The sequence below is a fragment of the Macaca mulatta genome, chromosome 9 (assembly GCF_049350105.2).
Source record: "Macaca mulatta isolate MMU2019108-1 chromosome 9, T2T-MMU8v2.0, whole genome shotgun sequence".
In the NCBI taxonomy this organism is placed as follows: domain Eukaryota; kingdom Metazoa; phylum Chordata; class Mammalia; order Primates; family Cercopithecidae; genus Macaca; species Macaca mulatta.
Window position 1 is genome coordinate 89,181,120 of NC_133414.1, and position 15,169 is coordinate 89,196,288.

The window sequence follows — 15,169 nt, forward strand, 5'->3', positions numbered from 1 at the left end:
GTATTTCTGGCCCAGTTAATGTTGTCAGGTCAATCTTGAGCCATTCTCCCTCACTCAGTGTACTCTAACCAAATAGCTTTTTTTGTTTTTTTTCATTTCCACAAAAGACCTTGGCTCCCTGCCTGCAGATATTGGAACATGTTGTAATCTTTGCCTGGTACTCTCTTGAAGGCCACCAACCCGGTGTCAGTTTAAATGCCACTTTCCTAAGAGCTCTTTCTCTTTCCCATAGTTGATATTAGATCCTCCTCCTGTAATAAGTTCTCATTTCATGTTGCATTTACTTTAGAGCATTTAACACAACTCTAATTAAATATAATTTTGTGTAACCATGTGTTCTTTCCTAGACTGTAAGCTCTGCAAGAGAGGAGGCTGTTACTACCTGGTTCTTTTTGTATCCTGATTCTTAGCAAAATCTTTGAGACAGACCAGGCTCCTACGAACATAAGATCAACAGTGTTTAATAAATGCCTCAGGAACTTCAGAAACATTTTATTATTATTTTCTTTTTCTCTTAAGACAAAGTCTCACTCTGCTGACCAGGCTGGAGTCAGTGGCGTGATCTTGGCTCACTGCAACCTCCACCTCCTGGGTTTAAGCAATTCTCCTGCCTCAACTTCCCTAGTAGTTGGGATTACAGGTGCCCACCACCATGGCCAGCTAATTTTTGTATTTTATTAGGGATGAGGTTTCACCATGTTGGCCAGTCTCGAACTCCTGACCTCAAGCGATCCACCCGCCTCAGCCTCCCAAAGTGCTAGGATTACAGGTGTGAGCTACTGCTGCCGGGTTATTCTTATTTTCTAAAGCTTAGCATTTCATTGTCGTAGATTATATATTAACTTACTAGACCAACAACTTTGGTAAAAATATCATTCTGAGAAATATGTTTAAAATTACTCATGTCAAAATGCAATTTTTAGAATAACAGGTGTATTTATAAGAAGTGGCTTAGTTTTCTTTTTAGATTACAGATCAATAATTTTTTAATAGAATGTATACACATTTTTATTTTGTTTTGTTTTTGCAATGCCTATAGAAAATTGTGGAAAAAATAAATTAGGTGAAAAAAGAGGATTTCAAATTCTGGGCATCAAAAAAATCTCATTAGGAAAAATTTTCTTAGGATATATGAGAATTATATATATCCTAGCCCAGATTTCCAGAAATATCTAAAATTAAGTGGAAAAAGCATTAAGATATTTGTATAAAAGCCTCATAATTTTTTACAGTAAATGAAACTTTAGCCCTAATCAACCTTGTAGACGACAATTACTCCTAAAAATAAACTCAGGTTTTATGTTTAAATTTGAACATCAGGGAAGAGCAGCAATGACTCATCATTTTTTTTTTTTAAACTAAAACTATCTGTAATTCAGGCCTGAATCTCATTTTTTTTTTTTTAAACTAAATTAACTTCCTTGGATAGTTTTTCTTATTGATTTTAAAATTGTCTTTTGGCATAATAAGTATTGAATACCTCCCTGCTACATGACTCACAATTATACTTTTCTGTAAGATACATGATCTCTTCCATTATTTAATCTAGGAGAAGAGGGAGGGGAGGCTGAAGAGGATCAGTGTGTGGCTGGAGGAGAATTATTTGCCAAGAATAGTGTAATCAATCCCATAAACCAAGCTGCAATTTTAAGAATCCTGTTGTGATGGTGATTAGACTCATAAATCTCTTTGCTGCATTTTTTTTTCCAGTAGAAAATGTGGTACTTTTAAAGACAATTATGCCTTCTTTTGGTTCAAAGAATAATTTAAAACCTACTGGTTTTTATTTAGTGATGAATTTATTTACTTAGAAACATAACATGAAGGAAAAATCTTCAGGAACCTAGAGTAGAAATTTTTGAAACATCCTTTTTCATGCTACATGAAAACATTTTAAAATATGAATAAAACTATGTTTTAAAGGCTGAAATAATTAGTGAAATCTACCTTGTATATGTATTGGTTTGGGCAGATGCTATGTTCTCCTTGTTTTCTCTGGGCACCTCTATCAAGAGATTGGCCATGCCTGATAAGCCAATACCTGCATGGTGAGTGTAGATAAAACCAAGAGACGGGAAGTCATCTTATGTTCATTACTCTTCTCCAACAGATAAGCAAAACAGACATTCATTAAATTATTCTTTTACTATTAGTCTGGGTTCTTTTGGTTTCCCCTGGCAGAAACCACACTCAAATTAGCTTAAGCAAAAGATGGAAAATAATTGGCTAATGGAGTTAAAAGGTCCAGAAGGGGATATTTTTAGGCATACAGGGCTGGGGACAGGGACTCAAATAGCACTGTCACATTTATGTTTCTTTCCCTTTGATACTCAGCACAACTTCCCTCTTGGTAGACTCTTGTCCTAGAACACATTCTCTGTGAATGATAAAGATTTTCTTTTCTGGTCCTGGATTACATGTCCCTCAAATAAAAATGTCTTCCAGTATCCATACAAATGTTTGAACAAGAAACCTGATTGGCTCTGCTTGAGTCATGTTCCATTTGTGGATTAACCACTGGGCTTCGGGGGATGGGGTCACATGTCAATCTGGGCCATGTGGATATGCCCATCACTGTGGCAGAGGTTGTAGTCACTCAAATTGAGAGCTCTACCGTGTGAGAAAGGTTGGTCCCTAGAAGGTAAAATGAGAATCTGTGTTTTAGGATTCTCTAGAAGGACAGAGCTAATAGGATGGATGGATGGATGGATGGATGGATGGATGGATGGATGGATGGATGGATGGATGGATAGATAAATAGACAGACAGATAGATAAATATAAAGGGGAGTTTATTAAGTATTATACAATCACAAGGTCCCACAATAGGCCATCTGCAAGCTTGTGGAGCAAGGAGAGCCAGTCCGAGTCTCAAAACTGAAGAGCTTGGAGTCCAAGGGCAGGAAGCATCCAGTACAGGAGAAAGATGTAGGCTGGGAGGCTAGGCCAGTCTCGTGTTTTTAGATTTTTCTCCCTGCTTTATTGTGGCTGTGCTGGCAGCTGATTAGATTGTGTGCACCCAGATTAAGAGTGGGTCTGCCTTTCCCAGCCCACTGACTCAAATGTTCTTCTCCTTTGACAACACCCTCACAGACACACCCAGGATCAATACTGTGTATCCTTCAAATCAAGTTGCCATTCAGTATTAACCATCACAGTCTGTCACCAGGTCAAGGGAGGGCTGACAGATAAAAATAAGATGGAGCCAGGATACCAGAATTATTAACATTGAGTATGTGCTTATTGAAAAAAGAATCTCAAAATACAGAAAAGTATAAAAGAGAAAATAATTCTTAACATTTTATTATAATACATTTGTTTTTATATGTGTGTGTATGTTTTAATTATGTAGCTGAATTTTCTGTTCTATCAAGTTTTATATCATGTATAATATTTTGAAGCTCTGTTATTGTACATATGCATATTGTAAATTATTATTAAATCTTGTTAAATTAACTCCTTATTATAAAATGTCTGTCTTTACTGATGATAATATTCTTTATTATCAAACCTACTTTTCTCATATGAAGTTAGCCTTTTTGGCTTTTTTTTGTGTTTGTTAGTATTTGTATGATTTATCTTCTTTCGTCATTTTACTTTTAACCTGTGGCTATAAATTTCAAGCAGACTTCTCATAGAGACCATATAGGTGAGTCTTATTATTTTATCCAGCTTGATACTCTTGGCTTTTTCATTGGAATGTTAAATGATTTATGGTAAATGTAATTATTGTTGTGATTTGGTTTACATCTGTTATTTTGCTATCTGTTTACTATTTGATCCATGTGTTCTTTGTTTTTGTTTTCCATTCTTTTGAAATAACTATTTTCAAGGATTCTGTTTTATCTCATTTATTAGCTTATTAGAAATACCTCTGTGTTTTATCTTTAGCAGTTATTTACTTTAGTGGTTTGTCTATGGTTTGACCTATGTATATTTAATATCATTATATATTCAAATTCTAATATACCACCCATGTAAGAATCTTACAACAGTATACTTCTATTTGTTCATCTGATTGTTTTATGAGGTTATTAAACATTTTACTTCCACATGTTATAAACACCACAATATATAATTATTTTTACATTAAAAAGTAACTTTAAATATATATAATATTGTTAATAGATTAAAATATTTTAAAAATTACTTCTTATATTTGATGCTTTGGGCACTCTTCATTTCTCTTCTAAGACCTTAAGAACTAAATTTCCATCTTTTAGTGGAGGTCTAGTGGTAATAAATTCTCTAAGCTTTTTTTTTTCCTTTTTGGTCTAAAACTTTTTATTTCATCTTCATTTCTGAAATATATTTTTGCTATATAATTCTCTTCTTTCAGAACTTTGAAGCTAACATTTCATTATCTTCCTGTTTGCTTGGTTGCTGATAAGACATCTTCTGCTGTTCTTATTTTTGTTCTTAATGTGTCCTTTTGTCTCTGTCTGCTTTTAGCATATTTTCTTTATCATTTTATCACTTTTTATCAGCAATTTGATTATGATGTATCTTTGTGTTGTTTTCTTTATTTTTATTCTATTTGGGGTTCGTTGAGCTTCTAAAATCTATAGGCTTTTTATCAAATTTGAAAAATTTTCAGCCATAACTTCTTCAAATATTTCTATACCTCTGCCCCTTTTCTTTGAGACTACAATTATACATATGCTAGACTGCTTGATATTGTCCCACTGGTCACTGATACTCTGTTCACATTTTCAATCTTTTTTCTGCCTGTACTTTATTTTGGATAATTTATATTTCTGTCTTCAAACTCATTGATCTTTTGTTCTTATGATGTCTAATTTTCTGTTACGCTCATCTAGAGTATATTTGACTCTAGAAGTTATTGAGCATATTTTCAGTTCTAGAAATTTTATCTGGATGTTTATATATTTTTTTTATTTCTCTAGTATGGTTGTATTTTCCGTTGTAACCTGAGAATATTTATAGTATTTTAAATAACTTTGTTAACATTTTTATGTGCTAATTCCATCATCTCTGTCATTTCTGTTTCTGTTTTGATGGATTTTTTTTCTGCTTCTTTGCATGTCTGCTAATTTTTGATTAGGTATCAGACATTAAAATTTTTATGTTGTTGAATGCTGGATTTTGTTTATTCCTTTAAATAGGATTGGATTTTTTGCTCTGTTAGGTAGTTGTTAACTTGCAGATCAGTTCAATCTTTTGGAGCTGCTTGTAAGTTTTGTTATGGCAGGTCCAGAGTAGTATTTGTTCTCAGGCTAATTTAGCCCTACTACTAAGACATGACCTTCTTGAGGTCTACCCAATATCGCATGTATTATTACAAAGTCTCTCCACTCTGGCTGATGGCAACATGAATTATTTGTAACCCTGTGTAAGCTCTAGGAATTTTTCAGCCTACTGGTTCTTTCTTCTACCTCACGGAGTTTCACCTCATCCATGCATAGATCTGTACTCATTTAATGATGCAGTGAACTTCTTTGCAGATCTTCGGAACCTTCAGTGCAGTTCACTCCCCTCTTGCACTCAGCTCACAAATTCGAATTATTTTTGACTGTTGCACTATGTTGGGGTTCTTCCTTCCTGCACTGTGGCTTGAAACTGGCTCTCAGAGAGCTGGACCAACCTATTGAGAGTGTGGCAAAATGAGCACTCAGGCTGAACCCACTCCTCCCTCTTCCAAGGATCACACTTCAGAGCTGCTTGTTTTTCAATGTCTGAATAAACATTGTAACAAATATTCTTTATTTTACATCAGAAAGGAAATTCCTATAGCAGTTAATCTTTTAGGGTTAGAAACAGGAATAAGAAATATTGTGTAGTTGGGTTTATTTCATAAATACCTATTTCGCTTAACATGATAGTATTTTTCTCATGTCATCTGGTATCATCTCATTTCACCTTGAGGAGGCTCCATGATTTATTTAACTCTTCCCTTATTTTTAGAATATTATACTTGATTCCAGTTTTTCATTATGTCAGAGAAGGCCATGTTAAATATCCTTGAACACGAAACTTTGTTTTATATATCCAGCTATATCTTTGTGATATATGTCTTAAGGTGGAATTATTAGTTCAAAGAATTTGAGAGTAGTAAGATTCTACAAATATATTGCTAAATACTTTCTAGAAAGATTGTCCCAGTTTCCCTTTGGCATTGTATGAAAGTACTCATTTTGCCCCACCCTCAATAGCACTGTCTATTTTCTTCTTTCAGTGAATGTGTATCAAATGCAATTGCTGTGCGACGTCCATTGCCAGGAAGAATCAAGCACAACCTTCTCCCCTAAAGGCTCATAAGTGAGTCATAAAGAGAGATAGTAAGCCAATCACCAGCATGTGGTAAATTGGGGAACTTAGTAGCATGGGGAAAAGGGTGATCAAATTCTGCCTAGGAAGAACCTGCAAAGTTTTTTTTTAAATTAAGTATTTGAGGAAAAGCAGTTTTAATAAGGTTAATGAGATGAAAAATGTTGGAAAGATGAATGGATTATTTAAAGTGACTGAAATGTGAAACAGCATGGCATAGGCACTGCATGGTTTAGCTGGCACTATGGGTGCGTTTGGAGTGAGAATGTAGTAGGAAATAAAGCAGAATTTGAAAGTAAGAAACAGGTGTGAAGGGTTCTGCATGGTCCTGAGCAAGTGAAATGCACTGCCCAATCTTCTCCATTTCATGGGTATACAGAAACCTTAAATGTAGTGAAGTGCAACTGCTTACCATTGGCTTTGTTTTTCTTACTTCTTACAAATGTTCCCAAATCTTTTCATATCTTGGGCCCTGTTTCATTTGAGAGTTAACACCCAGCAGCTAAATATGGTAGCAACTCTTTTTTTTGCTTGTTTTTTAGGAGAGTAGGTTGATGCCTTGTCTGTTCTTGTAAATTCAGTAGTTTTGATTCTTTCTTGTCATCTAAGCAGTAGACATTGTACTTCTGTGCAGGCATAGCCCTGCCTGAAGCCATCTTTCTTGAGCTGAACACAGAATCTGCTGTTTTTCCTGGATGGGTGTTCCGTCTGGGCTCTTACTAACTCAGCCTCTCTGAGGGTGAAGATTTCATCTTGGCTGTCTGCCTCATTAGAACATAAGCAAATCATAGATATTTTGTACTGAAAAATCAAATGCAAAGTTAGCCATCACAGGAAGAGAAGAAAGTTGGACAACGTTAAGAACAGAGCAATTGAGACTTTGGAGGTTGATTTTTTTCCAGCTTAGCTTAGGGATTAATAGGTTGAGTGATCTTGGTTAAGTCACTAATCCCTTTGAACCCCTGCTTCTTGGTGTATAAAGTGGCCTTTATATTCCCGATTGGATCTCAGCTTTGAATGTGTAAGCAAGGGTTAAATTTTTTTTTAGAAAAGGAGAAGCCAAATGTCTTCATAGTGGATATAGAAATTAAATTTGTGTTGCCTATTAAAAGCAACATTTAGCTATATTATGTAATGATTTAAATTTCCAGCTTGCCAAAGATTCTTTTAATAAGCATGATTTCAGTTTTTAAACTAATTCTCTTCTCACCATGATGTGTCAACTTAATTTCTAAGCAAAATATATTGGGCTACTTTTCATTTATCTTAGCAGATATTGAAGCTTAAAATGTTTCACTATGAATATAGTTAAAATAAGGTGCTTATATGGCTGTCAAATATTTCCTTAAGGGTTCTCAAATGTCAAGAGTTAAAATCAGAGTAGTTGTCCTGCTTGTGGACATCCCTGGCCTTTGTCTATCTCTACTTATGCCATAATTTTAAGACTTTTACCTGTCTTGCAATGTGAGATGAGAGAAAAGGATGTTCGAGGCTGTATATTATAATTTTTGTTTAAAGCACTATTAATCTGATTCTTCAGTTATTTTTGGCTTCAATGAGCTGTTTTTTTGGTAATATCCAGGGTTTAAGTTATAATAATTTATTTTTTAAAATGACTACAAACATTTTAAGTCCTGAATAATGGACTTGTGCTTGAGTTTTGGGCAAATACCTCCTCATGGTTTGGATTTTACTAGTATAGAGGGCATATGTGAAATGTTCTATGAATGACCTGGAACCACTTGTATGAAATCAGGTACAAACTGATAAGGTGTTCAGAAGCTATTGATGTTAGGTCTATCAGGCCTTAGAAGGAGTGGAGTGGCCATTGGTGGTTGTACTTCTATCTATTCAATCTAATTTTATAGATTTTTTCTTAGGTATGTTTGCTACTCTCACATTTATATTAACTGCTTCTAATATGATTCATGCCAGACTGGGACTATGAGTTTATTCAAGTTACATATAAACCAGTAGATATTAAATCTGAAGAAGTCTCAGAAAGGCCACTCTCTACAGATAGGTAAAAAGAATTTAGGTATAATTACCTTTTAAATAATGAGAGGTCTTTCCACCAAGACTGTATCTGGAGGTGGAGAGTAGGATAGAGAGTTAAGAAAACTGAAATATGCTTAAGTTTAACCCCTGAATTATTAAGGTTTTAAAAATGCATGAGCTCCCAATAGTATCATCAAACTTTGTTTAATATTCAGCAAATCATAATTCTTATTAGCTCATTTTTCTACTCAAGGTATAAATCATTAAAAAGTTGGTTTAGGGGAGAATTTTGGAATACAAATACTTGACAATCTTGTACTATTTTCCTCTTCTTGTTGAATTATCATGTGCCTTCAGAGATTTCCACCCAACCAAACTAGACCAGCTGAACAAAACCCAAATAGAAATAGTAGGTAAAAAACTTCCAAAGTAATCTCAAGGATTCTACATTATTCTGTGGGTTGTAAAGCTTGTTATATCCCATTATACAGAATGAATGAATCAATTGCAGTGAATTATTCCCCATTCAAATAGTTACAACTGAACTCCTTGCAGACTTTATTGTAATTGAGATGTGTCTCTTAGTTTGATCAAAGCATTAGTTTACACAAGTTTCATGAGATTCATATTCTATTTCTTTGCTCATCTTGTGTTAAAATACACTCTCTTTGGTGTTTGACTCTAAGGCAGGAAGCCTTGGCAATATTTCTTAGGCAAAAACAACAGCAGATATTCAGTGGCAAGCATGGATTTTCAACTCAAGAGAAAATGAAAGAAAAAGAGAGCGAATCCAATATGGATGCTTCCGGTGGTGTGGAGGTTTAGGAAATTGCTCTGCCAGTGATTTCCTTTACCATGTTGCATAATTGTAAATATCACCTATAGTTATACAGAAAACCAAAGAGATGGAATACCCTTACCCACTGCCCTGACCTCCCTGCCCAGCTCTATTTTTAAAAAATCCTTGTTTGATTTTATGGGTTTGGCCAGCTAAAATTTAAAGCAATAAATCATGACCACATCTTGTATTCAAATCTGTACATTTGTTTAAATTTCCTTAAATATATATGTTCATATTGCATAAGGTTTACATGCTTTGACATTCTCTAGGAACTAGTATTTCCTTTGTATCAATAAATGTTTATTATTTTTAACTTATTTGATGATTCATTGTATTTGCTTAAAAAAACTCCAGCAGTCTATTATTAGAAAATAAATTATTCCTAGCCATATGATAACACTTAAAATTCACTTTAAGGAAGTATTTGTGATTTACATTTTTTTTCAGTCTTGGGAGGCATATTTTCAGCATTTATTTAATGTGCAATAATTGCACACGATAAAATGTCTTAAGCTTTGCTGTATGTCATGATAGTGATTATTTTTAGTAGGTGTGATGACTGCATTGTTTTGCATACCTGCTAAACTTGGATTTAATTTAGGCGGAAATTGCATTTCAGAATTTTTAAATAAAATTTTAGTTAAACCCAATGTGAATAATACTAAAATTTTAAACATAACTTTTATTTGAATTTATCAAATTGGAGCTAAGTATAGACTCTCTATATACATTAGTCTATCTGGAAATACCTAATAGAGATAATAACCTCAGAATATTTAAAAATTCCTACAGCTTTAATTTGTATAATATAGTCAACTATCAAAGCAAGAATAAGTAGGGGTTTTTTTGTTTTTTATTTTTGAAGACAGGGTCTCGCTGTGTCACCGAGGCTGGAGTGCAGTGGTACGATCATGGCTCACTGCAGCCTCGGCTTTCTGGCAATCCTCCTGCTTCAGCCTCCTGGGGACCTGGACTACAGGTATGAGCCACTGTGCCTGGCTAATGTTATTACATTTTTTTATAGAGGTGGGTTCTCACTATGTTGCCCAGACTGGTCTCAAACTCTTGGGCTCAAACGATGTTCCTGACTCAGCTTCTTGAGTAGCTGGGACCATAGGCACGAACCACCATGCCCAGCTAATATTTTTTTCTTAAATTTTGTAAAGACAGGATCTCACTATGTTGCCCACTCTTCTCTTGAACTCTTGGGCTCAAGGGAGCCTTCCTCCTTGGCCTCCCAAAATGTTGAGATTACAGTTACGAGCTACCATACCCTGGCAAGAATAAGTAGTTTTAAATAAAGACCTATCATTTTAAAGCTTATGCTTTCCTAAATCTGTTTTGTTTATTTTTGCTAACAGTCAAGATTTTTGAAAAGCAAATGTTTTGAATTCTATTGAGCTATAATATAGAATTCTAAAAACTATATGTAAGTTTTGTCTTATAAGTAAATTAGAAGAGATTGAAATGTGATTAAAGGATGAATGTCTTGCTGCTGACGAAAGCAATTTGGTTTTTACCTAAATAAACAGGTAGCGTATCAATTATAAGGCGACATAACATTAAATGGTATTTTTTTAAGTTCATTTAATCTGAGCTGAATGTCTGATTTTGTAGATGCAGGGTTTGAAGTTAGCAGTTGATAGCAGGAACTAGTTGATGGGAAACACCAGCATCCCAAAGGTGGTCTGGGCCCTCCCCACCAACCGATTCCATTCTTACGTCTTTAATTGGGTTCCTTGGCTGAGACTAGACTTTAAGGCATTTTGATAATATCGAGGCATAAATTGTAATCCCCTAGTTCATTTCAACACTTTTGGAAATGTAAATTTTAATTTTAGGTATCCTTACCACAAATAGTTAAATACTCCAAGATAAAAAAATTCAACTGTATTAATCAAAATATTAACAGGGTTTATCTTTGGATGATAGGATTAGAGGTAATTTTTATTTTCTCTAAACTATTCCATATTTTCCAAAGTTTGAATGTATTGATCTAGATCTGTATTCTTCCCTGTGTTATTTCATTATCACACAAGTATTATTTGTTTAATCTACTTTTACAATTTTGATGATTTAACAATTTCTGTGTATAATTTTGATACATGTTTTGAAAGAAGAGTCTTTTTGGATTTCTATAGGTTTTACATTTATGGATAACAATTAATGAAATAGTAATAACTATTTATTTTTATTTTATTTTTTGAGATGGAGTATCACTCTGTCACCAGGTTGGGGTACAGTGGCACGATCTTGGATCACTGCAACCTCTGCCTCCTGGGTTCAAGCAATTCTCGTGTCTCAGCCGCCCAAGTGGCTGGGACTACAGGTGCACACCACTATGCCCAGCTAATTTTTTTTGGTATTTTTGGTAGAGACAGGGTTTTACTTGGTTGGCCAGGATGGTCTCGATCTCCTGACCTCATGATCCACCCACCTTGGCCTCCCAAAGTGCTGGGATTACAGGTGTGAGCCACCATGCCCGGCTAGTATTAACTATTTATAAGGAAATCTATGACTTTGGACTGGGAAAATATTTAACAGGCAGATCAGTACAAAATAGAGCCCTGATTACCTGGCACAGTCCACCTCTTCCTGCCATCCCAAACCTGTTCACCTCTTCATAATCTCCATTGTAGGAGATGGCATCATCAGCCACCCAGTTGTTCTTATCAAAAACCTGGGAGTCATAATTGATTCTCCCTCGCTTTTCTCTCCTGTACCTAAATCCATCAGCAAGTCATGTTTTCTCTACCTCCAGCGTAGGTCTTATTTATGTTCACTTCTTGCTGTTAGCAGTGCCACTTCCTTAGCACAAGTCATACCATCATCTCTCATGTTGGTGATATTGTAGCCTCCTTTCTGGTCCCTCTGTGCAATCTATTGTCCACACAGTCATAAAAACAGGGCCCTACTTTAGCTTTTCTCCCTATCTAGGTTTTCATAACACATTATCCTGTCCCTGTTCTATGCTCTTTACCCCCACTGACCTCTGTGCTTTTTTGTCAACATATTAACCTCTTTCCTACTCCAGTGTCTTATAACAGCTGTCCTGCTGCCTGGCTGTCCATCTCCTCCCATGGCTGGCTCCTCATCCTGGAAGTTCAATTTCACAGCCCCTTCCTTCCTCCCGGATCACTGACCTGCAGTCTGACCCAAACTAGCCCACATCTTGAGACTCCTCTAATCATGTCACTCTGATTAGTTCCTCTGTAGCACTTTCACATTTCTTAGTTGCCTTTGTTTACTTACTTATTTTCTAACATTTTCTGCTGGAATATAAGCTCTATGAATGCAGGGACCTACCTACTATCTATTTTATTCATCTTGCTGTTACAGCAACAATTGTTAACATGGTAGGTACAAAATAAATAATTATACATCAAAATAATTTATAATATGCATGGATTATAAATGGATCTTTATAATTAACTCTAATGTCTTAAAATAAAAATGTAAAGAGAAACATTTTAGTTTTTTTCTTTAGCTGTATTAATTTTTTTCAGAGTACTTTTGTATATCTAGCACATTTTGTAGCAAATTGGTAATGAGGAGGAGGGAGATATCATGCCCTTTGACAGATAAGAAACTGACACTCAGATTAAATGATTTATGCAAATTCATATGCTGGTAAATGTAGAATATGAATCATAGAGGTTTTAATGTCCTTTAAATACAACATCCTCCTGCAAATGAGAACCCAAGGCTTTCAGAGGTTACATAGCTGGACTCTTGAAAAGAATAGGAACTTGAAAAATGTTAAAATAAAGTAAAATAAAATAATAAAAAATAAAATCTAAACCAAGTGCTATTGAGTTGCTTTGAGTGTTCACATTGCAATGTAGCATGCACATCTTTTGCAACTGGGGAAAGGTATATCCATTTTCATAAAAAAATATGAGTCTATATTTTAAAAATATAAATTATATGTTCTCACATTTTTTATTATATTGATGTAGATTCTTTAAGTACCAGAGGCATTCATTTTTTTCAGAAAAGATTTTAAATATGTCTTTTATATTTTCTAGCTAATATTGCCTTCAAACACTGATTTTGTTTGTTAAATATACAAAAGCATTCATGACATTTGTAATAAATGTTACATGAGCTATTTGGTCTCCAGACATCACCTCTTTGACTCTCTGTTGCTATGGGTTTTCATTAGTATTCCATGGAGCCTCGGTTGCCATAGAAAATGTGTGGTTGTAGAGGAGTTACTATGGCAACAATCCGCCATTATGTATTTTTCAATATCAACTAGCTTGAGATGATAGTGAATCTGAATGATATTTATTTAGTGATCCAATAATGAAAAATAAAGCAAACATAATATTTTGATATCTTAGCTAACCTCAACAGATATTTTAAATATGATGCTTATTACCTTTTATTCAAATAAATAAAATAGAAATTGAAAACTGCTCTAAAAAGCTAGTTTTTAGCAGCCATTTAACTTGGTCTCTAGAGATACTAAAAATTTAAATTGCCTTAAATGTTTGACATGCATGTAAACTTCCATGTAATAAAGCTCCTTGTCAAATAAGCATACGTTTTTGTTTTAATGGTCTCATTAACAACCTTGAACCCTAGCAGCTCAGGTACATGTGAGAAGATAAAGAAGAGGAAGAGTTTTTTTTTTTTTTTTTTTTTGTCTTTGAAATGGGACTCAGAAATAAAGAAGGGAAATCACCTGGTGACTCATTGCTCAATATGGCTTTTCAAAAGAACAACAACAACAACAACAAAGCAGAGAAACTATTTTCAATAAAATGGCAAATACCTAAGTTGAAGAGAAGTTTTAAGCATACTACTCAAAAACATTTTGATACATTCAATCCTTTAGCAATCATTTTGAAATTCCTAACCAATTGGAAATCTTAGGCATGTCCTGTCAAATTGTCTACAAAATCATTTTAACTTCATAGAGTGACACACCATTAAGTGGGAAAAGTGTTATGACCACAAGTCAGCAAATTAAATCCATATATATTAACGATTTTTTTTTAAAGATGAGTGAACTTCAGGTTTTATAATTTTAATGTTGTGACCTGGTTTGTTTGTTGGTTTATTTATTTAACTTGCCAATTCTTCCTCTGAAATTGTGGCAATGTATGATGTTGGGACTCCGTTGTTTTATTTTCTTGAAACTATTTTGTCTGGGAGCTCTCCAACAATCTTTCCTGAAAGCTGGGGTTTCCCGTGAGACATGTAAAGCTATTCCTTTCTGCAGCAGAGGCTAAGCACAGAATCATCCGGTCATAAGTCAGCACTTCAGAGAATCAGAGAACACATGAATTGCTACTGGATGATCATGGGGGATTTGAGAGAAAAAGATAAACGCAAACAATGCTTTATCAGGTGCAGCTTGCATAGAGGAGGTATGTTGGGTTTGATAGAAAATCAAAAGCAGATATTCTAATCCATGATGTTGTCATATCATAAAACCTTTAGCAAAGAGTAGCTCCAAGTAAAATGAGAGCAAATTACCCTGAATTCCAAGCTATAAGGTTATCAAACAATGACATTCACCTATAAATGGCATTTGATATAGTCCTGATAGTTTTACAGATAAGGGAATTAGTAACTTAATGGATATTATCAATTGAGGATGGGAGTACTGAATTTAGGCAAAGTATAAAATGAAATCCTTGGCATTTAGCAAATTAAGGGTTTATTGTTGAGAATACATTACAAATATTATTTTGTGTGTTCGTTTTCTCTGTCACAGGATATCTGTGAGCAGTAGGCGACAGAATGTCCTGCTTGCAAGCATGAACTTTGGAGTTAGACTCCCTGGGCATGAATTCTGGCTTGATCATTTACTAGCTCTGTGATCTCGAACAAGTTAATTAACCTCTCCAGGGCTCAGTTTCCTTATTCATATAATGAAGATAATAACACTAATGATGTTATGGGGTTATTTTGAGAATTAAATGTATTTAAGTTTGTAAAGGGCTTGGAATTGGGTCTGGTATACAAAAAGTACTATTCAGGTGTATGTTAATTAAAGGAAGTTTGGGGTTCAGATTCATCCAACTGATCA

At 34.5% G+C, this 15,169-nt stretch overlaps 1 protein-coding gene across 4 annotated transcripts in view; it reads left to right on the forward strand.

The window, feature by feature from the left end:
* ANK3 (ankyrin 3) overlaps positions 1–15,169 on the forward strand; it is a 701,075-nt gene that overhangs the window by 85,721 nt on the left and 600,185 nt on the right. For 3 of the 4 annotated variants that reach the window (XM_077946716.1, XM_077946715.1, XM_077946717.1), the window contains exon 2: positions 9,992–10,105. The exons of the other annotated variant lie outside the window; for it this stretch is intronic. In XM_077946716.1, the coding sequence (XP_077802842.1) occupies positions 9,992–10,105 (114 nt within the window). The remainder of the gene's footprint in view (positions 1–9,991; positions 10,106–15,169) is intronic. 4 annotated transcript variants of the gene reach the window in all.